Raw genomic sequence first — 24,574 nt, forward strand, 5'->3', positions numbered from 1 at the left:
GATCACTTCATATCCCTGAACGTAGAAGATGGCAATCTCTTGGTGAGATACAAACTGAATTCGGAGCAGCCCAAAGAGAAAGGAATTAGAGACACCATCAACAATGGGAAAGATCATATGGTACATCCTTTGTTTACTTCAACTGCTAAATGTCTATAGACTTTTAAAATTAAGTCAGTGCCCCCCTCAAAAAAACAAAGCCCCCCAAAACAAGCATAAAATCTTTCTGTTACTGGATAAACGTAGTTATTAACCAAGGTGCCTATCCTTTTAAAATTTGAACATTAAGTGTGAAATGCATAAGACATGTATATATATATATATATATATATATATATACATATATATATATATATGACATAGGTAATCCATGATTCATTTCAAGTGGGAATGCTTCTACTACAGTGTTTAACTGTCAGATTTTTTGGGGGGGTTTTTTAGCCTAGATTTTGGCAAAGCTGTCTTTTTTCTTCATATGTAAATAAATCTGATATAAGATAAAATCATAATGACTCTGTGCCCCTGCAAATAAGATTCATTTAATTTTTTTCTTTTTTATTATCTTTCAGTAGTTGGACAAAGGAGGTGCCATTAAACAATGCATCTTGATCAACATTCTCACTTCCCTTTGACTCACCTCTTCCTTTTCCTTAATTTTGTGGTATATACAATGAATTACTGACTAAATTCTTCTTTCCTTTCTCCCTTTGCTTGTCTTTCTGTCTGCCCACTCCCTCTTTCCCCGCCCTCTTGGATGTATCCTTTTTCTGGTGTTGATTTTGTTGGGCTTTACCTAGTCTTTCTAAGAGATTATACTACTTGAGCTCTCCATAGAATCTATTATACTTCAGTTTACTCATTTGTAACCACTTATGTACAGCCCACCCTAATGTGTTTACTTCTAGATTAAAGGTACATCCTATCTACCACACATGAAGGAAACCATGCAGCCTTTGTTTCTCTGGATCTGGCTTACTTCACTTTCACTGCTTGCTGATGCATCCTCTCATTTATTTCAGATTCAGATCAAAATTGGAAAAGCCCAAAAACTTATGCGGATAAATGTAGATAGCCAAAACATTAGAATTGAAGGGGAAATATTTGATTTCAACACATACTATCTGGGAGGAATCCCAATTGCCATCAGGGAAAGGTAAGACGGCATCTTAAAAAAACTGGGTCAGCTCTCACAGCAGCCTGCAGGCAGAGTAAATGATGCTCAGAGAGAGCTGTTCCCTGGGTGATGGGATGGCCAGAGCCATTCTCTGGGGGAGGTCATATGGAGCCATTGTAGGGGTTTGCAGCTGTTTGGCATTAGCAGAAGGCCTACAGATAGCAGTGAGGGTAGAAGTCAATCCCAGGTTGCTGGAAAAGGGTGAAGAGAAGAGCCACAAAAGTGGTTCTAGTTTTTTCTCTGTCATCAAAAAGTATCACAGCACACGTCTGTCATCCCAGCTATGGTTGAAAGGTAAACATTGATGGATTGAGATTCAAGTACATATCCAGACAGTAAATAACACCCTGTCTCAAAAATAACCAGTGTAGAAAAGGGCTGGAGGTGTGGCTCAGTGTTAGAATGCCTCCTTAGCAAGAATAAAAATCCTAAGTTCAAACCCTCCCCATACACACTTCAAACCTCAGTACTACATATGTGTATGTATATGGTGTGTATGTATATTTCTATGGCCTTTTAGTCTGTTAAAAGTAAAATGTTAAGCAATATTGAGCTGCTGCTGGCCCGCCTTGTTCCTCTGGTGAGGGATTTGGTGGTCCAGGGAGTCCTAAAATTGTTCTCTCGCATGGACTTAAGAGAAGTTCTGCCAATAACTTACAGATGAGCTTGGTAGGACAGCCAGGTAGCTTCCCAGGAGAGCTGTGTCTGGTCTCTGGCACAAGAGGGAGGCTTCTGTGATGGGTTGGGTTAGTGTGCTCAGACCATTATGGAGCAAAGCACACAAGAATCATTGCAAAATGAAGCAGCTTTGCTCAAGGGATGCTCATGTGTCTTTTGCATCTTCCTCTTTCTGGTAGAGTGTCATCTGGGAATGCAGTCCCAGACTTTGGAACTATTTAAGAGTATAATCAGAAGCTACAAGTCTGTTAACCCTATGAAGATCAAATCATCTCTAATAATACTAGAGGGTCCAACATGAACAAGGACTCTTGTTCCCTGGAGACTGACACCTCTGTGTTACAGAGTATAATCACAGAACATGAAAAGGAGGATAGCTTGAAAAGCAAAAATTAGTTGGAGATCTGTTGAACATTTGCTAAGTACAGAGTTTAGAATTATATTTTGTTCTTATTGGTCTCCAAAATCTGCCATCAGCAGTTCAGGGGGAAAATGTGGAGGTCAGGACCTCAGATAAACCAAGAGAAAAGGGACCTAAAGCTATGTGCTAAAGGAACAGCTCCAGATCCAATACCAACTTCCCTCCACTTCTGAGGCAAACAGTCAGCTTCATAAAATAATTAAGCTCATGCTGTGATACCATTGAGGATTTGTTTCCTCCTTTTCTTTTTAATGAAATTTAATTTATGCATGTTCAACTGTTTATAATGAATTGGATTAGAGAGAATCAGACACCTTTCCATTTGGAAAGTGAGCTGCCTTAGGGATTTAAGATGAAATAAGCACTGGGCTTTCTTGGTACACTAATATTTGCCTGAACTGCCATCGGTTCATGAGCATGAATGCTGTATGTGAATTCTACTTCAGACAGATTGGAAACTCAAATTAAAAGGGAATGCCAAGGTACCACATAGAAAGAGATGCTATAGAGGTTGCTGTCATTATAATAATGATAGATGGAGGGCAGTGACTGCCATGCAGTCTTGTGCTGCATTCCCACTACACCACCACCATTTAAATGTGCTGCCCATATGAACTTACTACCTCTCTGATGACTCCATGAAATAGATTAATATGTCCCAATTGTTACTGATGAGAAGCATCCCATATGTAGGCTGCCTCTGATCCAGGCTTTCACTGTGCATAGCTGGTTTGGCCCCAATTACTTCTTGCCCATGTGCATAGGTTAGGACTGGTCAAAACAGCTTTAAACCTAGACAGTGTATTCATTCTATAGTTTCTGCTCAGCATTGATTGAAATCAAGCCACAGTTTTCCCCATAATGAATAGGACCTAAAAGTAGTATTTTCTTTTTCAACTGTGCTAAAATTTATGTTTTTACTATTATCTTTAAGTAGAGGTACAAAGGGATCGCCATTTAAGAAAGACATTTATAAATTCACTATATCTTGATCAACATTCTGGCCAAAATTCACAGTGGTTTGCTAAAGTGTGAACAGAAAAAGACAGCAGTTTTCTAGAGCATTCCCACTTCTTGTACATTATGTATCAGTGGCTTAATACATATTTATATAGCAGATTTAGTATGTTAACTTACTCATGTTCGCATCTACTTTCAATGCCATGCCTCAGGGAGGAGGGGATGAAAGCTGTTAGTACTGAGCATCTTTTGCTTGTGTGTTCTGAGGACAGAGGCCATCCATCTTGTGGTCAACATTATTGTCCAGTTTTAAAGCTAAGAGTACAGATTCATGTGGAAAGAAGGGAGATTCTCCACAAGTATAAAATAAGCAGTAATACAGGAGTCCCAGGCCAGCACTGCAGGGTCCCCATGGGAACCGATCACCATCAAATAGACAGTGCTTGCTCAGGAGCGAGGATCAAGTGAGCTCTGCGCGATCCCTCTCTTCCCTTATCAGGTTTAACATTTCAACACCTGCTTTCCGAGGCTGCATGAAAAATCTGAAGAAAACTAGTGGTGTTGTCAGGTTGAATGATACCGTAGGAGTCACCAAAAAGTGTTCGGAAGACTGGAAGGTAAGTGGAGGGCCCTGAACCTTGTGACACATCTCACCCCCACTGGCCCATCCTCTGGACTTATTAACATATCAACTTTTGGCTTTTCTGGTAGCACCTAATGTTGTGAGCTGGTGTGCATGCACATATGCATGTACACACACGCATACACACACACACTGCCCCATGAATAGGCATCCTCTCTTGGCTGGTATGTTAAATTTGAAGGCAAGTAAGAATACTAGAAATATACACAAAACTTTCCAGGTGCCAAATGACTTATAAACAAAGCCAGACTCAGCTTCTTTCTAAGCCTTCATGAAGGACACAAGTGGGTTCTAATAGTCTGATACAGGGAATGGTGCTGTAGCTCAGCATGAGTTGATTTCAGTGCAGTAAGGTATCCCTGCTTGCATTGCAGCTGGTGCGGTCGGCCTCCTTCTCCAGAGGAGGACAGCTGAGCTTCACTAACTTGGACTCACCCTTGCCTGAACACTTCCAGGCTTCCTTTGGGTTTCAGACCTTTCAACCCAGTGGTGTGTTAATACATCATCAGACACAGGTAAGAAATAGCACCTTGATACCGAGCAAGATCCAAACCCAACTCAGCAATCGACACCAAAAGCAAGAGAGGATTTCAAGGGAGGGTAGTGGGCATGTTATTGGTCACTGCAGTGAATGTTCTTGTATGATCCAAGCATGAAAATTGTTCTGCAATTACAGGGGATACTAAAAGAAATCAAGCTTAACAAGTTTGCAATAATTTACAGAACTTAATTTCATACCCATGGACTCATTTTTATTCCTTTCCAGTATACTGAATAATAGGTGATATAAATTACAACTGTTAATAAGTAAATGTAATTTAAATCTTTACAGCTGAGAAAGATATAACTATATCTCCCTCCCTTCTTCCTTTTCCTCTTCCTTTTTCTTCTTCATGTTACTGGAGTTTGAACTCAGAATTCAAGGCCTTGAGCTCTGCTAGGTAGGTGCTCTACCACTTGAGCCACATCTTCAGCCCTTTTGTGATTTAGTTTATTTTTCAGTTAAGGTCTAGTAGTTTTGTCCTACTTATATCCTCCCACATAGATGGGAGTATAGGCATATGCTACCACCCTCACCACCCTCAGCCATTATAATTATTATTATTTTTTTTTTTGCCAGTCCTGGGCCTTGGTCTCAGGGCCTGAGCACTGTCCTTGGCTTCTTCCCGCTCAAGGCTAGCACTCTGCCACCTGAGCCACAGCGCCCCTTCTGGCCGTTTTCCATATATGTGGTGCTGGGGAATCGAACCGAGAGCTCTTGCCACTAGGCCATATTCCCAGCCCTATAATTTTTTTTTTTTTTTTTTGCCAGTCCTGGGGCTTGGACTGAGGGCCTGAGCACTGTCCCTGGCTTCTTTTTTACTCAAGGCTAGCATTCTGCCACTTGAGCCACAGCGCCACTTCTGGCCGTTTTCTATATATGTGGTGCTGGGGAATCGAACCCAGGGCTTCATGTATATGAGGCAAGCACTCTTGCCACTAGGCCATATCCCCAGCCCCTATAATTCTTTTTTTGATGACACAAAAAGATAGTGAGATCTTCAGATTCCTTTTTTCTCTTGTCTTTAATCTATCTATCTATCGTCAAAGTGATGTACAAAGGGGTTACAGTTTCATAAGTAGGCAGTAAGTACATTTCTTATGAAACTTTTTACCTCCTCCCTCATTTTCCTTCCACTTTCCCTCCCCCCTAATTCCTTACTCTTTCATGTACAATGAGTTGCAGAAATTCTCTGCCACAAAGAGACACCCTCTACAGTTTGGGAGGATTTAGTTAGGGTAGGAATGTATGTGTAGGAGTCCATGTTCAGAAACCCACTTGTAGAAAGGGGGGAGTTTTTAAATACAAGTAGGATGCTGTTGTTCTTGGGTATATTTCTTTAGGGTTATCCATCACCACAGCTCTCTAGTATCTGTTATAAAGACTCCTGGTATCTAAGCATCAGTGGCTCACACCTATAAACCCTAGCTAATTGGAGGCTGTGAAAACAGGATACAGTTTAAGATCCGCTCCAGCAAAAAAGTTTGCAAGACTCATCTCAGCCAATATCTGGGTGTGGTAGTGCATGCCTGTCATCCAGCTGTCTGGGAAGTTGAGATCTGGGGGATTATGTTTCTAAGTCAGCCTGTGCTATAAAGATAACTAGACCCCAGAAAAGACTGGGTATGGTGGCATATGGTTTCCATCCCAGCTTCAGCAGACAGTGAAAGGTTATCATCCATATTAGCCCAAATAGAAAGCAATACTTATCTCAGAAATATCTAGAACAGAAAGGACTAATGACCAGGCTTAAGTAGTAGAGCACCTGCCTAGCAAGTATGAAGCCCTGAGTTCAAATCTCAGTAATACTGGGCGGGTGGGGGAGAAGGCCTGGCTCTGTGTCTATATGAGATTAGAGTGGCCTCTCATCTCTTGATATCTTGCTCACTAGTCTTTAGAGACCATATTTTAAAAGTTGCCATAGAGAAACAAACCCATGTGTATGTGTGGGGGCCAGGGTGGGGTGGGAGTGGTGGGTGTGACTTCCCCATCATAGCCAATGTTTTGACATCAGTCTCTCTGTACACTAACTCTCATTTCCTCTGCCACATAAAGGAAAGAACAGTACACAATAATATGATCAAAAGCAGATTGAAGAAGTAGATTAGCAAAAATTCAGATCATGATCTAGGACAATAGAGAAATCGTAGGGCTATCTTAGGGACACTGTTTTCAGTTTCATGGTGGATTAGCTGGGAAAATCATGCACAGTAGCTAACTTTCATTGAATTCACAATGAATACTGGTAATGGTGGGGGCACAGGGAAAGCAGCATAAAATAAAACCAACAGTGATCCTAACTGTATCAGACTAAGAACTTCTTCAAGAATCACATTTTGCTGAAACTACAGAAATTATTCTTGGGAGAAAAACTGAATAAAATTGGAATGACAAATGCTGAGTTGCACATTTGAAAATCACTGATTGACAGAGTCAAATCACCTTGCCAATGTTGAGAGATCTGTACAGTTTTACATGGAAAACTTGAGCCTCCCAGAAATAATGACCAGAGAATAAAAAGTTTATGAAACTAGAGACAAAATTATGGTAATTTTATGTGAAAAAGACAATTGGTGTATCAGCTTTATGCTGTAAAATTTATTCAAGAAATAGTTGGGGCTGGAGATATGGCCTAGTGGCAAGAGAGATTGCCTCGTATACATGAGGCCCTGGGTTCGATTCCCCAGCACCACATATACAGAAAATGGCCAGAAGTGGCGCTGTGGCTCAAGTGGCAGAGTGCTAGCCTTGAGCAAAAGGAAGCCAGGGACAGTGCTCAGGCCCTGAGTCCAAGCCCCAGGACTGGCCAAAAAAAAAAAAAAAAAAAGAAATAGTTGATTCTTGTGAAGTAACTTCAAGCCAAATGAAAGTAAAAAATTTGGAAATGATAGAACTGTTTCACATATTTGATTTGGCCTAATGAATGTTCACCCAGAAAAAAAATTCCCGACTTTGACAAATTCATGTGTTGAGGTAATTTGCATATGATTTTAATATTAATAAATATGGAGTAAAAAAATCTTTAGCTCAAAATAGCTGAGTCAAAACATTTGGCTTAGCAAAAAAAAAAATCCTGGTTTTATACATGGTTTTGATCAGAAAGTCAATGTTCATGCATAACCTTTAAATGGAAATAAATTATCAGTGGGTATATACTCTATGATTTCAGGCAAGTAGCTTGCAGGTCACTCTGGAAGATGGGCACATTGAATTGAGCACCCGGGACAGCAGTAGCCCAATTTTCAAGTCTCCACAGACATACATGGATGGATTGCTGCATTATGTGTCTGTAATAAGCGACAGCTCAGGGTAAGTGGAACACCACCACAGAGAGCCGTACAAGTTCTGACTTTAGTGGAATTTTCTGGTGTCTTTTTACAAAATATTTGTTTGTAATACAAATGCTGTATTTCTAGAAAGCTTGTCCTTTCTTCCTTTCTTCTATATCAATTTCCTTATTGAATACATAAATAAATTGTGATACATTCAAAGTATATTACTACAATGAAAAAATTCTCGAAATATATGTAATGATATGGGTAAACCTCACAACTATAATGATGATTATGATGTCATTTATATACAGTTTAAAAACAGGACATATTATTCTATCAGAATTCAGGGTACTGATTTTTCTTAAAGAGGGAGGGAAACCAGAGACTAAAAAGGAATTTGGAATGGGGCTCCTAGTTTGCTGGACTAATTCTGTTCCTCCAGGTGCTAATTATGTTGCTATTCATGTTGTAAAATTTCGATAAGCCAGCTATTTGCAATAACTACACATCCTATTATATGTATGCATTGTTTAATTAAAAAGTTACATGTTAAAAATACATGAAAACGGGGCTGGGGATATAGCCTAGTGGCAAGAGTGCCTGCCTCGGATACACGAGGCCCTAGGTTCGATTCCCCAGCACCACATATACAGAAAACGGCCAGAAGCGGCGCTGTGGCTCAAGTGGCGGAGTGCTAGCCTTGAGCGGGAAGAAGCCAGGGACAGTGCTCAGGCCCGGAGCCCAAGGCCCAGGACTGGCAAAAAAAAAAAAAAAAAAAAAAAAATACATGAAAACAATTTAAATGCATTTTAAGAATAAGTTTAGCTTTTGTCTTTAGGCAACAGATTGTGAGTCTGGGTCAGAGACAACGGTGACACCATGTTGAGAGAATTTCCTAACACTTCTCATTTTGTCTTGCCCTCTTTCTGTTTCAGCCTCCGGCTTCTCATTGATGATCAGCCACTGAGAAGGAGCCAAACCCTAAAATTTCCAAATGCCCCACAGTCTCTCCGCCTGGGTGGGAGTTACTTTGAGGGTTGTATCAACAATGTTTTTGTTCATAGGTGGGTGATCTCTCTGTGGGTTACATTCTCACCCCCTGACCATATGTTGGGCAGCTCATTGATCCTGTTAGCAGAGTCCACTTTGTCAAGAGGCCATGCTAGGCACTCACTCTACAAATTTCCAAACTGTCTGCTTTGGCATTAAAAAAGCAAACAAATAAGCAAAACCTCCAGACAACTTTGGTATCTGACCTTGGAAAAAGTCTAATTGTAGAGCATTAGCCTTGATCATCAAAGCTCAGGGACATCACTATGGCCCTGACTTCAAGCCCAGAACTAGAGCACACACACACACAAATTAACTTTCCGATTATGGCCTCAATGTTCATGTTAAAGTTGTATTAAAACTTTGAAGCTTGAAATTAGAGAGTTTTCATCATGATTGCACATTTAAACTTATGGCCCTAGAACTATATATCCTGAAGTTTTCTATCTTTATTTTTTAATGCTGGTACTAGGGCTTGAGGCTAGGGCCTGGACTTAGTCTCTTAGCTTTTTACCTCAAGGCTGGAACTCTATTACTTGAGCCACAGCTCCACTTTCCCTTTTTGATGGTTAATTGGAGATAAGAGTCTTACTGGGTTTCCTGCCTGGGTTGGCTCTGAATTATGATACTTATATCTTATCCTCCTGAATAGCTAGGGTTATAGGCAGAAGCCACTGGTACCCAGCTGAAGTTTTATTTTAATCATGATTGTGCAATTCCGTTTGATCAGCTATCTTCAGTTTTGAGAGCAAGGGCTTGCATTGACCAGCACAGTGCTAGGAAACCAAGTCACCCAATATTAAATATGACTTCCAGTCAAGAGAGTAGAGCTTAGTGTTTCCATGCACAGAAACTTTTAAATGTTTTCCTCTAATTCAGAATGACTGGTTTTAGATCAGAGCTCATAGCCTTTCTGGGGAAGAGAGGGATCTGGTTCTGGCTGTGAACCTCAGGCTGGAGATTACAGGCTGCCTGCCTTCATAGTACCATCATCCTTCCCACCTTTCTCCATGGTCAGGATGAGGTTCAGACCACTCACTCTGCACCTGGTCTGTGTAGCATCATTGTTGAACATCTGATTGGTTCAGTGATTAGATTATGAAGTGGGAAGGATGGAGAAGACTGGGAGGTGGTTAGAGGCAGCCTTCTGCCATCTTGAAGTTCAGATGACCACCATGAGGTTTTCCAGTGAGACTTTCTTACTTAAACATGGTCAAGTGAATCCTCCATTTATCACCTCTGGGGTTTCCCAGAGATCAGTATCATTGTGTATCATCCAGTGCCCACCTCTCTCCACTATGCATATTTGATTGTCATGTTTTTATACAATATTCATTGTAAAGAACTAGGACTCAGGCCCTGCCATAGCCCTACCACATTCCAGGTTAATAGAAGTCTCTTGGCCCTTCTGCAGCTCAGTGGTGAGGTTCAGGAAGAAACCATGATAGTGCAAATGTGATTTTGAGGATGAGCTCCCTCCCTAGCCCAGCAGGCCCAGCTGCTCCATGGGTGATGATTGGTGACAGCTTTTATTTCTGCCCTTGTTCCAGGTTATTTCACAGTCCTGAAGTCCTTGACTTTACCAGTAGATCTACCAAGAAAGAAGCATCCCTGGGAGGCTGCAGTTTAAACAAGCCACCTTTCCTCATGTTATTTAGAGATTCTATGAGGGACAACAAAGCTAAGATGTTCAACATCAACCGGGTAAGCATCAAAGCCTTACCTGGGTTTTCCTTGTCCCTGCTGTTGGTGGGGGGAGGGGGAGGAAGAAGAAGAACCCATGACCCAGGTGGTCAGTGGCTTCAGGAGGTGGCAATTGAATCACACCAGAATGACAAAATGAGCTTTCAGCCTTTTATGTCTTGATAAAAATTTGGTGATTTTTGCTGTTCTAGAACACATAGAACCATAATGACACAAACAGTGATGTGTTCTGAGTGACTCAAACCAGGAGATAAAAGAATAAAGCAAGGTCTCTTATTTACAGCACTGGAGAAAATTCCATCTTACAAAGAGAGAAAGGAAATACTCCACATCACCTATAGGGGCCATACTTCCCTGGGCATGCATGCACAATTGGATGTGGTGCTTCATGTAGCACATGTTTAAAAATGGTGGACAGGAGAATTTAGTATTATAGTGAGCATAGTTTTAGGTCACCCAGCAGAGGGGCTGGGTGATCTTGGCTAATTTAAATCTGTTCCTTTCCCTTTTCTAGAGGGCTTTTTCTGAAACTTTATCTTTAAAAAAATGTATACATGCATACATACATACATACATACATACATGCAATGTACCTTGATCAGTCTCACCCTCCACCACTCTCCCTCACCATCCTCCTCTCCCATTCTTCCTCTCTCTTCCTAAACTAATCTCAACAAACTTCATTGTTCCACTTCCATATATGTAAGTATCCATGTAAAGGGATAGTACCTACCAAAATCACGGCTGCTAACAAAATTATAACTTAGATTTCTGGATTTCTGTAGTGATATAATGCCATGTCTATAGCAGGTCCTGTGATTTTTCTCTGTGTACACGAGCCTATGCCCCGTCTGCTCACAGTTGTCCCTTCTGCCTTGATGCAATAAAACACACACACACACACAAACACATATGCACACACACAAATACACATACACACACTGTCAAAACCAGTGTGGCATAGCCTTGACTGCCCATTAGAAATACCCAAGGAACTTTGAAGTACATGTGGGGCTTCTGACTCCATCAGGCCAAAGGTTCTTGTAGTGGGCCTGGGTGCAATAGTTTGCAAAGTTTCTAAGGTGCTACACACATGTAGACTAAAAAGAAATAGCATTTCCAGTGGAAAGGAAAGAAAGTACTGTCATGAACTGCACACAGAATTAGCACTTAAGGAATTTCTTGCTCTTCCTGAAGTTAACAGTGTGACGTCCCCATGTCTGTGCTCACAGTTAATATGAGTAGTCGTTAGCACTGAGCTCCCCTGGTCTGCGAGTCATGCACTAAGCCCTCCAAATGGATTTTCTTAATCCTTAACCATGCAATACCTTACAGAAAAAGATGGTACAATCCAGACAAGTGAGCAATTTTCCCAAGTTCATGCAGGGAAAAGGCAGAGGTAGCATTTCAATTCTAAATCCTAGCCCTCTTAAAAGCAAGCTGATCCTGCCTAACACAATTATTACATCAGCCACATGCTGCTCTCCTTTCCACTGTTTCCCTGCTGTACAGTGGGTTAAGGGAGAATGACTACTAGATAATAATAAATGTTTTGTTGGACTGGGGGTGTGGCTTCAGTGGTAGAGTGACAGCTGAGCAAGCAAGCTAAGCAAGAGTGCAAGGCTCTGAGCTCTGGCTTTGGTACCTGCACAAGGAGGGGAGGGAGTTTGAGAAGGAGGGAAGAGAGGAAGGAGGGAGGAAAGAAGGGAAAGGAAAGAAGGAAGAGAAAAGAAGAAAAAGGAAGGAAGGAGAGAAATATTTTGTGCTATAAAGAAAAACTACACTTATGAATCCTAAGGGTTTACTTCTGTGAGGAGAGCATCTATAGAATTGCCCCTCAGAAATGAAGGTATCCATTCATTTTTTTCATAGGAAGGCTGATAGTTACAGAAACAAAGTAAGCATAGTGATGGTGGAAATGGAGGGAGGAATTAATGACTTCTAAGGGCATTTAGAAGATAGAATATGTTTAACCCAGACAGTAATTAGATTTGAGAGACCAGCAAGAGACAGGAGAATTTGGAGACATCTACTCTGGGTTGTGGGGTGAGGGAGCCGCTGAGAACTCCATGGAAACAGAAGGATGAGTGTTTGGAGGGAAAAAGAGGGGATGGGGTTTGTGGCATGTTGAGTGACAGGTACCTGCGGTGACAGCCAAGTGGAGGAGTTGGTGTGAGACTGTTGGAGGAGCCTTGGCAGAGAGAGTGGAGCTGGAGATACTGCTGAGGGAGATATCAGTGAAGACATGATTTAATTTCCCCCCTCTGGGTTAGCTCCAGACTAGATAGAAGACATTAGTCCTGCATCCACAGTAGCTGAGGGAATGCAGTGGTGGCCAAGTATCAGGCCTGGAAATGGAAGTCAGGCTTACTGGGTTCGCATCAGTTGTAATCACTAAGTAGCTGTGCACACTGGGATGATGATTTAATCTCTCTGTGGATCTATCTGCTCTGAAGGAAAGAAAGCAATGGTAATGTCTCGTGATGTCGTTAGAAGAATTAAATTACTGCACACAAAAAGAAGAACCTGAATGAAAGGATGTGACTTGCTGCAGGGTGTGGCAGGACTCTTCCTGCCATGACAAGCAGAGATACTTTCTGGAGGAGGGGACCCTCTGTGCAGGTGGCTGAACGCTGATACTACATGAGCAAGGCCGAAAGCTGGGAGGCAAGCTGTGGGTGGGCTCAGGTACAGACACTTGCATGACCTTGGACCTTCCTGGGGCTTTTGTGTCTCTGAGAACAGAGTAAAATGCTAACTTTGCAGGTCTAGAAATTGAGTTTGAGATGGGATTTTTAAAACATCCCCAAGAGCACTCAGTGAGGAGACAGAGATGCCAGAATGCAAAGCTGGGCCTTTGATGTTCTTTCAGGCCTCTTAGTCTGGGAAGACTTGATGAATGGTGGGAGGTTTGGTAGAGGAAGGAAACCATGGAGAAGCAATTCAAGCATACACTGATGTGGGATAAGGCAAGTCTTACATAGAAGGCAAGTGACTTACATATCTTGGAGGTCTTCCTGTAGTCAGTGAAAGTTGTTGAAAGGAGTATTTTAAGCTGCTTAAAAGATTAAAGCTTACTAAACTGGCAGCGGCCTTGGGGTTGCTTGGTATAGGAAAAATCTAGAGTCAAACTGGCATGTTACTACTATAATAGTTTAGCTAGGAGAGAGAGAGGGTAGAGGCACTAGAAATGGAAAGGAGAATGGGAACAAAATACATCCCAGCAAGGCATGAAAATAATGCAAAGGGAAGTAAATGCTCAGGCTGACCAAAATTTGGAACCTAGATTCTGTGAGAAATTATACCATCATTAAGAGAATGAAAAGCTGGACAGCAGCAGCTCGTGCCTATAAATCCTAGCTACACAGGAGGCTGAGATCTGAGGATCAAGGTTCAAGCTAGCCCAGGTAGGAAAGTCTGTGAGACTCTTATCTCCAATAAGTCACAGCAAACGTCAGACATGGAGTTGTGGCTCAAGTGGTAGAGTGCTAGCCTTGAGCAAAAGAAGCTAAGGGACAGGACAGCACCCAGGCACAGAGATCAAGCCCCAGGACTGGCCAAAAAAGAAGGAAGGAAGAAGAAGAAGAAGAAGAAGAGAGAGAGAGAGAGAGAGAGAGAGAGAGAGAGAGAGAGACAGAGACAGAGACAGAGAGAGAAAGAGAGAGAGAGAGAATGTAGAGTGTTGCCAAAGTGTTCAGCAAAACTGTTCAGGTTGATACTGCTTTCTTGCCAGTGAATAAAGGAAAATTTCAGAGCAGGAGTGAGGCCTGTGGCATGAGTTCTAGGTAGGCCCTAGTCTGTGTTCCAAGCAGTTCCAAGGTGGGCTCTGAATTTAAGCAATGCACTTGGCTTTCTGATGGAGGTGACTGACCATCTCCACTCAGCCAATAGCAAGCACGGGATACTTTATGTAACAGATGCTAAGTGCACATTCAGAGCAAGTCTGATCTTCAAGGGATTTTGTAACTCTTGGTTCCAGAAACATCCCTGCAAAATGACTTAAACAACAGCGATAAAGATGTCACATAAGGAGCAGCCCAAAGTGGGTGGGACTTGAGACTTGGCACACAGGGACGGTGTTCTGCCTCCCACAGTTTTCTTGGCTCCCTCCTGTCTGGTTCTGGAACCATCTTCACTGGATGATGGCCAACACAACCAATTCTCCTGGGCTTTTCTTACTTCTAGGATAGAGACTTCTCTCAGAAGTTCTGCCTCCAGCTACTTCTACAGGTTCATTGGCCAGGAGGGGATCACAAGACCCCTGTTAGTATCAGTTTTTCACAAGGCAAAACCTTACTTTTCACTTTGACCAATAGATCTTCACCACCAAAATCTGAGCTCTACAGCAGAGAAAAAGGAAATTGTTTCTCTCTATAATTTTTCTAAACATATTGGATATTTATTTGTTTATTTATTTCTTGGGGTTTTCTGCATTAACACACAGTTTTGTTCAAAATTCCAAAGTAAGGCAGGCATTGGTGGTTTAAATAAAGCTACTAGGGAGGGAGAAATGGGGGATCATGGTTCAAGGCCTGCCTGGGCATGAAAAAAAAGGTTTTGAGACTGTACATCAACCAACGACTGGGTGTAGTGGTCCATGCCTTGTATCTATCCAAACAAACAAACAAGAAAATAGATCTGATGATAGCTGACAGCATGGAGTGGCTCAGGTAGAGGGCCTGCCTAGCAAAGGCCTGAGTTCAACCAATACCACAAAAAAAAGAGCTCAAAGTATCCTCCAGCATGCTTGTTTAATTCATGAGTTGATGCTGAAACACTAAGAACAGGATGCAAGGCCCCTGTTTTCCTCTCACCTGCCCTACTGCAGAAGCACAAGTGAATAGGCTACAAGGGGAAGTGGTGGGCTTGTGTCTCCATATACCAGCAGCTGGCCACAGATGCTACATGCTGCTGGCCATGTGCTAGCATCTCAGGAGACCCTGTGGTTTCTCTGATGCTCCATGATGGGGAGGGGCCCAGTGCTATCAACTTCCCCAAAAGACATGTGTAAGACAGGCTACATACATCTTCCTCAAAGAGAATGAGAGGAAAAGGGGTACTTAGGCTCCTCCAGACCTTGTTTCCCCCTCCCTAAAGAATGACCCCTTCTCCCTTCTAGTTATGCTATACCTTCCTGGCAGCAAGTGGTCAAACCAAAGCTTCACTGACCACTGATGGGGGCTAGGGCTGGGGCTGGGCAGGTGTGGCTGTGGGAAGGACAAGCTGCCTCTCCTTTTGTCCCCCATCTCCCAAAACCCAGGCTAGTCACTACCAGCTCATGGGTGGGCCCATAGTGGAAATTCACCCCATCCAGAGAATTACTGTGTTGGTCTTCTATTTCTCCTCTGAATTTATCCCTTCCAATCAAGAGTGAACAGGAGCACAGTATTTGGCAAGCTTCTTTCACGCTTCCCCTGAGAACTGGCTGTCCTAATTTTGCTCCTTTTCATGCAGCTGATCCAGGATGCACCAGTATCCTCTCCCAGGAGCCTGAAGGTGAGGCAAGATGTGAAGACATGCTCACCACCTCTCAAGGCCCAGGCCAGTCCAGGGGCCCTCCAGTTTGGGGACAGTCCCACCAGCCACGCACTATTCAAGCTTCCCCAGGAATTGCTGAATGCCAGGTACTTTTGGGTTATCCTGTCCCAGCACCAATTAGATCTGCTGGATGCAATTCTGTTGTAAGGAAGTATAGCCAGCAGGGACCCCTTTCACCTGGTGCTGGCGAAGGCAGCACTGGCTCAGTTCTGGGGCAGGGTTGCCGGCTATGTGCTCCCCCACAGCTGGAATACTCTAGGCAGTTCATTCCTGGTTGAGAATAGACAGTGTGCTAAACAATTAAGGCTAGTTGGGCTTTGGGGGGGCTTTATTGTTTTTGTTTTGCCTCAAAGTTGCTATTTATTTCTGTGATCAGTCACCTTTCTTCTCTTAGATTCTTTAGTGGAAGGAAAATTGGTCTTTTAAACAGCCTCAGTGCCAGGTAGAACATTTTTAGTCAAGGCATTTTATTTATGCTAACAAGTTGCATCCCTTTGGGAAAAGAGAGAATGAGCAGAAATATTAATTGCACCAGTGGAAAGTAGAAATGCAAGGCTTGTCATTTTCAGGTGATTAGAAGATGGAAGCATCAACCATCCCTTCAACACTTTTCCACAGAGGCAGAATTGTCCCTGGGTCAAACATATCTGGCTTTAGCTCCTGGCTCCAGCCCCTGCTAGGACGTGTACTGGTCCCAGGTCACTGGCCAGCTCAGTTCCTCTGCAGTGGGAACTCCAATATAGCAAGAGAGTTGCCGAGAGAAAGCATGAAGAAGATGGCAATCACCCCCCAGAGTGTGAATGCTGATGGCTGGTTGATACTCCTGTTTCTACTATTCCTAATGCACCTTTAAGAGTTTCCCAGTGCTCTCATATTTCCTGCACACCAAGAAATGAATGTCCATGGTGTTTCCCAGTGCCTGCCACAGAGCCTTGTCACATACTCAGTAAATATTTGTTGGATAGACAAAGGGATAGAAGTGAGTTTTCATCCAAAGTAGAGCTGGCTTAGCCGGCTGTGCTTACGATACACAACCAGCATGCAATCGAATATTAACTTCCAGTCTCTGACTCACTCTATGTCTCATTCCTGTTCTGTCCTAGATGAAGGGGAAGATGGGAGTTTGGGGGGGGAGGGGACAGTTGAAGATGAATATAGACGTCTATGCCTTTGTGTTAAAGATCTGACAGGCACTTCAGTCACTTCCTTGTTAGTCAAGCTGTCTCACTCCCCTTCCCAACCTTTCTTTCCAGGAATACACACAAAATGCAATGCATATTCATTGGCTTAAACAGTTTGCACTACTATGGGAAATGAGCCCATCACAAAAAGACAAATGCTGTGTGACTGCAGCAGGCAGAGGTGCCTAGAACAGTGATTCCTATAGAGTGGAATGGAGGTGGCCAGGTGCTGGGCGGGGGGATGGGGAGGAGGCAGAGAATGGAAAGCGGTTGTTTAATATATAAAGAATTTCACTTCTGTAAGGTAGAAAGCATTCTGGAGATCGGTTTAAAACATTGACTTAAAAACCTAACAATACTTCAAATGGTTAAGATGGAAAATTTGGGGTGATATGAATTTTACCATTGTTTCAACATAAAATCTTTGTTTGGTGCTTCTGGGGTTTGAGTTCAAGGTCTTGTGCTTGCTGGGTAAAAGCACCTTACCACTTGAGCCACATCCCAGCCCTTTTTTACTTTACTTTATCTTTTCATATAGTATCTACTGCTTTTTGCCCAAGACTTAGACTGAGACCACCACTGGCCTTGTAAAAGAAGAATTTTTTTTCCATTAAAGTCCAGACATGCTCCTTCCTGCCACCACATGCTAGGACTTACAGAGCTAGCTAAATTTGCCATAGACATTCTGCATTATCCCCAATGCAGTAAATTGTACAACAGAACTGTGACTAGCTAGAATCTAATGGCCTCTGAAGTCCACAGAGGCACAGCTGACAAGTCCAGACACGAGCCCCTCCCACTTTCCCAGCTCAGAGCTGCAGAGAAACACCAGCCCTCTGCTTCCTTTCATTGCTGTTCCTCTCTCCCTGGCAGGTCACAGTTTGCTGTGGACGTGCTGACAACGTCCTCCAGAGGACTGCTGTTTCACACAGGCACCAAGAACTCCTTCATGGCTCTTTATCTCTCTAAAGGACACCTTGTCTTTGCATTGGGGGCAGAAGGGAAGAAACTGACGCTCAAGAGCAAAGCAAAATACAACGATGGGAAATGGCACACGGTGAGGGCTGGGGCAAGGGCTGGGGCTATCCATGGCTCCTCAAGCCACCAAACCCCACTCTGAAATGCTGCAGTCTCCCACTTTTTGAAGGTTGACATGGCGCCATAAGTGGAAAATTCTACATCTTACCTCTTGTAACCAGTAGCAGGCAAAACACGGACACTCTACAACTATTGTATCAAGTGACTTTAGAGTCAGCCATCGGGGGTGGGGGTGGGGGTCATGAATCCCAGGGCTTGGAAAGTGGAAGAGGTAGCAGGATAAAGGTACAAGACCAGCCTAGCAAAAATATGAGACCCTATCTAAGAACAAAGTAAAACATTTTTTTTTAAAGAAGAAAGAGGAGTTGGAGGTATGGCAAAAGTTGGCAGAGAGCTAGTCAATAAACAAGAACATCAGGTACTGAATTTGATTCCTAGTAAGGCCTTAAAAAAAAGGAAAGGAAAAAGGCTCAAGTGTGGGGCTCAAGTAGTAGAGTGCCTGCTCAGTAAGAATGAGGTCCTGAATTCAAACACCAGTTCTGGAAAAAAATAAAAGAAAGAAAGAAAAAGAAAAAATACCTTCATATTACAAGTATAAGATACATATATATGAAACACAAAAGAATTTTATGTTTAGGTTTGGGTTCTATTCCCTCAGAATATCATATGTGAATGCTTCAAATTCCAATAATAATAATACCCACCCAAATCTTAGACCAGTGTTTCTAATGAGGGATACTCAACCTGCACATCCTATGGGTGTGGAATTCACCATGTGAGTAGCTGAAAGCAGGAACCCTAGCAGTCTTGCAGGTGCAAGCACACATGGCAGGAGAGCTTGTGTGATTGGCTCCCTGGAGCACCAACTTCTTGTTCACACAGTCTCTGCCCACTGCACCCTTCTCTGGGCTACCTCCTTCCTGGCTTAATTTCCTCTCTACTTCCTGGACCTTTGTTCCTGCAGGGCCAGTTTCCAGGCCTGCAGATCCCTCTCTGGACCCCAGTGCTTTCTCCCTTAGCACCAGGGTAAAGACTCACCTCCCTAGTACCCCAGCCCTTTCTTGAAGGCACCTCAAATTCTTTACATATACTACAAGGCCCAGAAAATATAAATGACTTTACAAATTGTATTCATTCAGTCATTCAACAATCACAAACTACTCTTCTAAAGCATATAAACACAAAGTCCTCTCATCAGTGTCAGATACTGGTGTTGGGGAAAACACTAGAACAAGGTAAAGAAATGGCAGAGTAGCACATTATTTTAGACAAAGTCTAAACTAATAGTGACCATGATGGGAAGTTATAGGAAGAGAGCTCCAGCAGAGGGAACAGTAAATATAAAGCTCTTGAGGGGGCATTAACTGGAAGACAACCCACAGGGTGAGAAGCATTAGGCATAGAGAGAAATTTGGCAGGGCCAAATTCCAACTTCCAAGGCCGTGCTAAGCTTCTTAGAGTGGTAAAACAGAGCCATAAAATCAGATTTTCATTTCTAAACTCTTATTATCTAAGGAAACTACAGAGCAAGGATTAATAGTAGTGGTGGGTACCAGGTGCCACTGGCTCTTACCTCTAATCCTAGCTACTCAGGAGGCTGAGATCTGAGGATGGAGGTTCAAAGCCAGTGAGGGAAGTCTGTGAGAGTCTTATCTCCAGTTAACCACCAAAAAGCTTAAAGTGGAGCTGTGGTTCAAGTGGTCGAATGCTAACCTTGAGCAAAGAAGCTTAGGAATAGTGCCTAAGCCCTGAGTTCAAGCCCCAGTACACACACACACACACACACACACACACACACACACACACACACACGTGGGGGAATGATGTGGATTTTATTGACTTTGTCTAGAGAGGGACTGTTGTGGAGGTGGTGGGAGGTAGGGATCTGAGTATGTGTTCTGAGGTGGAGAAGAGGGCTAGCTAGAGGCCAGGCATGTTAGCTCACAGTTGTTAAAAAACTGAGACCTTCATTTCCAAAACATACTAGGTGCGGTGGTGCATGTCTGTGATCCAAGCTATATGTGGGTGGTACAGTTTGGAGGATTTCATATGCTGTTCTCCTTTTCATCTCTTTGACTTCATCTCTGTTAGTCTGTTTATCTTTTATTTTAATTTTTAGACCAGTACATCTGTTTATTCACTTTGGAGCAATGTTTCATTTATTTATCTTTTTTTCCACTTTGCCAATATATAACATTGTCTTGCAGAACAATGGTGATGACAATAAGCTAGAGAAAAATCTTGTCAAATTTTTAAAAACAGAGGTGGAGAGAACCTTTTGTCTGCCAAAGGCCACTAGATATTTATAACTCATTGGCTAGCTGTATGAAAGAATCAATACAGGCAGATGGTCTTGGGCAGACAGTCCTACCAGAGGCCAAAGGATTTTGTGGGCCTTATTCTACCTGACAGGTGGGAACAAAAGAGTCCTCCTTCCCCCCTGTTTAAAGCTGTCTGAAGGAGAGGAAAGCTTTTGGTTTGGGCTTTGTTTTAATTTCCTGTGATGACTGATAAAATGCAGCACCAATTACCAGCACTAAGACTGATTCACTTATTCTCTTTATCCTGAAGGTGGTGTTCGGGCAAGATGGGGGGAAGGGGCACTTGACTGTGGATGGGCTGAGGGCCCAGCAGGGTAGCTTGCCTGGAAATTCTACCATCAACACCATAGCCCACGTTTACTTGGGATCATCTCTGTCTGGAAAGCCAAAGGTAACTATCTATAAGAATAATTCACCTTGTAGTTGGTGCTCACACCTGGAATCTTAGCTGCTTGGGAGGCTGATATTGTAAAGATTATGGTTCAAGGCCAACTTGGGGAAGAATACTACATAAGACCTCATCTTGACCAATAGCTGGGCATTGGCACATGCCTGTCATCCTAGCTTCATAAGAAGCATAAATTGACAGATCATGGTCCAGGTACCTACCTGGACAGGAAACAAGATTCTATCTAAAATAACTGGTGCAAAAAAATAGCTGGAGGTATGGCTCAGTGGTAGAATGCTCACCTAGCAAGTATACGGTCCTACGTTCTAACTCTGGGACTGCCTAAAAATTAAACAAGTGATTCACCTTATAGCTAAGAATCTCAAAATGGATGAGAAGGGTTACAGTTTGAAGCTGGCCTGGGAAAATGTTAATGAGACCTCGTCTCAACAACCTAGCTGGACATGGTGGAGTAAATTCATGATCCCAGATACTTGGCAGATGTAGGGGGGATGATGACTCTGCCAAGCCAGCCCAGGCAGAAAGCAAGCCTCTATAAAATACAACCTAAAGCATTAAAGGACTCAAAGTGTGACTCAAGTGGCAGAGGACTTGCCTTGCAAGTGAAAATCCCTGGGTTCAAATACCAGTACTGAAAGAAAGTCAAGATATTTTAAATGCTGTTTTTAAAAAAACCCAGTGTTCACTAGCCCTAAAAGGAGGTCCTGAGCCTTTCTTTGTGAAGGACAGGTTGAGAGATGGGGCCTGAAGATGTGGCTCTGGATCTTGTCCATGGCTGTAACCATCAGTCTCTTAGCTTCTCTTCCAGGGGTGGGAATACAGGCTGCAGCTTGTAGGCCTAATGAGATTTGGTATTATGATAATGCATTTCAAACTTTAGTGATTCTTGTCACTTTTGCAGAACATGGTGAAAGCATTTGCATCCATATTCTGTCAATTCACTGCTGCAATTAAATGTTGTCGTTAGAGGGTTTTTCTCTCTTTTTCATAGGTAGAAACCCAATATCATTTGCCACCATAGTAGGTCACTGTAAAAAGTCAGACATGGAAATGAAATGTCATTAAAGTCTAGCTGGCCTCCATCCACTCATGTGAAGAAAAAAAGGAGCTTGCCAAATGATCCAGGCATATTTAAGACATATTAAATGCACAGAGCTACAATTGGCTCCATTTTTCTAACCAGAGGGATAGAAAGGGAATAGGGGGAGCTCAGTATCAAATATATTCTTTTTAAATTAAATTTTATTGACAAGGTGATGTACAGAGGGGGTACAGTTACATAATAAGGTAGTGAGTACATTTCTTGTCATGTTTGTTACACCCTACCTTATTTTTCTTTACCTTCCCTAGTTCAAGTAAGCATATATACAATATCCAGTGTACCGAAGTCATATACAGTAACCACATGGGATATGCCAAAGGAAATTCACCTAGTACATTAAATGTAACGACAACAATAAAGTCCTCCTGTTTCCTTCTCTTGGAGTTCATTTTGCTTAGCCTCATTTTAAATAATGTACATAGCTGTTGAGCTATCGTGATAGCTATTGTGTCAAATATATTCTTGACATGCTTGAAGCTCCAGGTTGGATGCCCAGCACTGAAAGGAAAACAGAAATGAAGAACTGACATAGTCGAACATACCTTTCAGTGTTATTCAATGTTTAGAAATGACAAAATTATTTCAAGAACCAAACTTGGGAACAGTGGGTTAGGAGGGAGTCAGGACTCCTCTATCCCCAAGGAGAAGGGCAGTTCACTGGACTTGTCAAGTTCAAGGACTCTGCTGGATTACACCGTAAGGCCAGCTCTGTGCCTGCCTTCTCCTTTGGTCTCTCTCCCAGATCACACACTTGCCTCTCCAGCATCTCCCTTTTCTTTCACAGAGCAAAGACAATGGTCCTATCAATAGTTCAGGCCTGCCTGGGAACTTTCCCATGCTTAAATGTAGCTTTCTCCCTTTCCTCAAAAGCTGGTGACACATGCTGGTCCCATGTGTGTTTACAGCGAGTCAGGAGTGGGCCCAGACTCAAATCTTGGCCTGGAAATTAATATGATTGAATCAAATCTTCTTTACCAACTTGAGTTGGACAACCCCATTGACCCACTTGAGTTTTTCCCTGGTGTTTGAGTCAAAGTCCCAGCAAGCAATGAAGCATTATTTCACTTTAATATATATATATATATATATATATATATATATATATATAGTAACTTCTATGTGTAGGTCACAGTAATAACGGTTATATGCAATATAATATATACATTTAATTTTTCAATGCTAAAGACCATGTTTACTTTTCTTCAACTTGTGTACTTATTTCCCCCTCAAAGAAATCACAGGTTAGGGTGGCTACTTAAGGGCACAATTTCAGTATTCATTGGACCACTTTAATCATGTTCAATCTCCTCACATCTAGGGCAAATAATAATTCATTTACAATATTTGTTATAACCAAGGTTCTTTGCTAGCCTTTCTGCAGCCTGGGGCTATGAACCAATTATTAGCTCTCTTGCATAACATAGGCTGTATCTGTTAATCAACTTTTCTTCACTGCGACCAAAAACTAGAGAAAGTCAACTTAAAAGGAGTTAATATTTATTTCTGCTCAAAAGTTTCCAAGGTATGAGTCCATGGTTGTTTGGCCCCATTGCTTTAGGCCTGTAGCAAGGCAGAATATCAGGATAGAGAGCATGTGGTAGATCAGTGCAGGTCACCTGTGACCACTAGGAAGCAAAAAGAGAACAAGACAGAGAGGAAGGGCCAAGGTCCCATAATTCCCTTCAAGGACACTCCTCCAGTGACCTCACTTCCTCCCACTAGTCTCCTCCTCCTAAAGGTTCCACCTCTTCTAGTTGTACCACAGGCTGATGAACTGGCCTTTAGTGCATGGCCTGTGGAGGATTCAGGATTCAGGATTCAGGATTCCCCTGATAGTATGCAGCAGAGCACTGGTACTGAGCCTGGGAACTCCAGTGAGCTCTTGGGAATTCAGAGTCAGGTTACAGCCTGTACTGGGGAAATCTCTTTTGAGTTTCAGATACAGGTTTTTCATCATAGGTAATGACAAATTTTAAATTCAAAATTTCCTGAGGAGGCCATTCAGCAGTTTACTATTGACCTTGGGGACCATTTTCTCTTAAGATGACCATATCTTAATACCTGTTGTATGTGATTCTGGAGTCCTTGAGCATTTGTTCTGGATGGTAATCTAGGATTTTTTATTCAATGCTTCTTTTTTTTTTTTTTTTTGCTTTGAGAATTTTAGGAACATTTGGAGAATATTGGGAATGTGTTGTGGTCCTTTCTTCCCACCCCCATAAAAAACATACCTTCAGAGAGCATCTGGTATAAAAGACATTACTATACCTCAGAAGCCATCCCTGGGCCCAGGTGGGGAGCCCCTGGGCCTGGCCAGCTTCAGGCAGGCCCTGATGATGCCCACAGTGTTCTTTAAAAAAACAAAACCAATTACACAGCATTAGATATTTGTTGGTAGTAAATGCACTGACCCTAACAATTTAAGGAGATGTTTCATGCTGTAATATTTGGGGGATGTGTTAGCCTTATTTTTTGATCAACTGCCTGTGTTAAGCTCTCACAGGGGCTCAGGAAGTCCTTGAAGGGCATTGTACCTGCA

The 24,574-nt window shown here is 42.5% G+C and overlaps 1 protein-coding gene and 1 long non-coding RNA gene across 4 annotated transcripts in view; one reads left to right on the top strand and one right to left on the bottom strand.

Moving 5' to 3' along the window:
- The window catches only part of Lama3 (laminin subunit alpha 3), a 214,209-nt gene that overhangs the window by 183,865 nt on the left and 5,770 nt on the right, over window positions 1-24,574 (top strand). For all 3 annotated transcript variants that reach the window (XM_048363240.1, XM_048363241.1, XM_048363242.1), the window contains 10 exons: window positions 1-120; window positions 1,020-1,153; window positions 3,733-3,850; window positions 4,251-4,391; window positions 7,587-7,726; window positions 8,628-8,756; window positions 10,293-10,446; window positions 15,901-16,070; window positions 18,039-18,222; window positions 20,775-20,915. In XM_048363240.1, the coding sequence (XP_048219197.1) occupies window positions 1-120; window positions 1,020-1,153; window positions 3,733-3,850; window positions 4,251-4,391; window positions 7,587-7,726; window positions 8,628-8,756; window positions 10,293-10,446; window positions 15,901-16,070; window positions 18,039-18,222; window positions 20,775-20,915 (1,431 nt within the window). The remainder of the gene's footprint in view (window positions 121-1,019; window positions 1,154-3,732; window positions 3,851-4,250; window positions 4,392-7,586; window positions 7,727-8,627; window positions 8,757-10,292; window positions 10,447-15,900; window positions 16,071-18,038; window positions 18,223-20,774; window positions 20,916-24,574) is intronic.
- Window positions 55-24,261, bottom strand: LOC125363905. Its single transcript, XR_007213381.1, has 3 exons — window positions 24,250-24,261; window positions 22,663-22,666; window positions 55-185 (listed from the first exon to the last, which is right to left on the bottom strand). It is a non-coding gene; the product is annotated as an uncharacterized LOC125363905 (long non-coding RNA).

The sequence above is a fragment of the Perognathus longimembris genome, chromosome 15 (assembly GCF_023159225.1).
Source record: "Perognathus longimembris pacificus isolate PPM17 chromosome 15, ASM2315922v1, whole genome shotgun sequence".
In the NCBI taxonomy this organism is placed as follows: domain Eukaryota; kingdom Metazoa; phylum Chordata; class Mammalia; order Rodentia; family Heteromyidae; genus Perognathus; species Perognathus longimembris.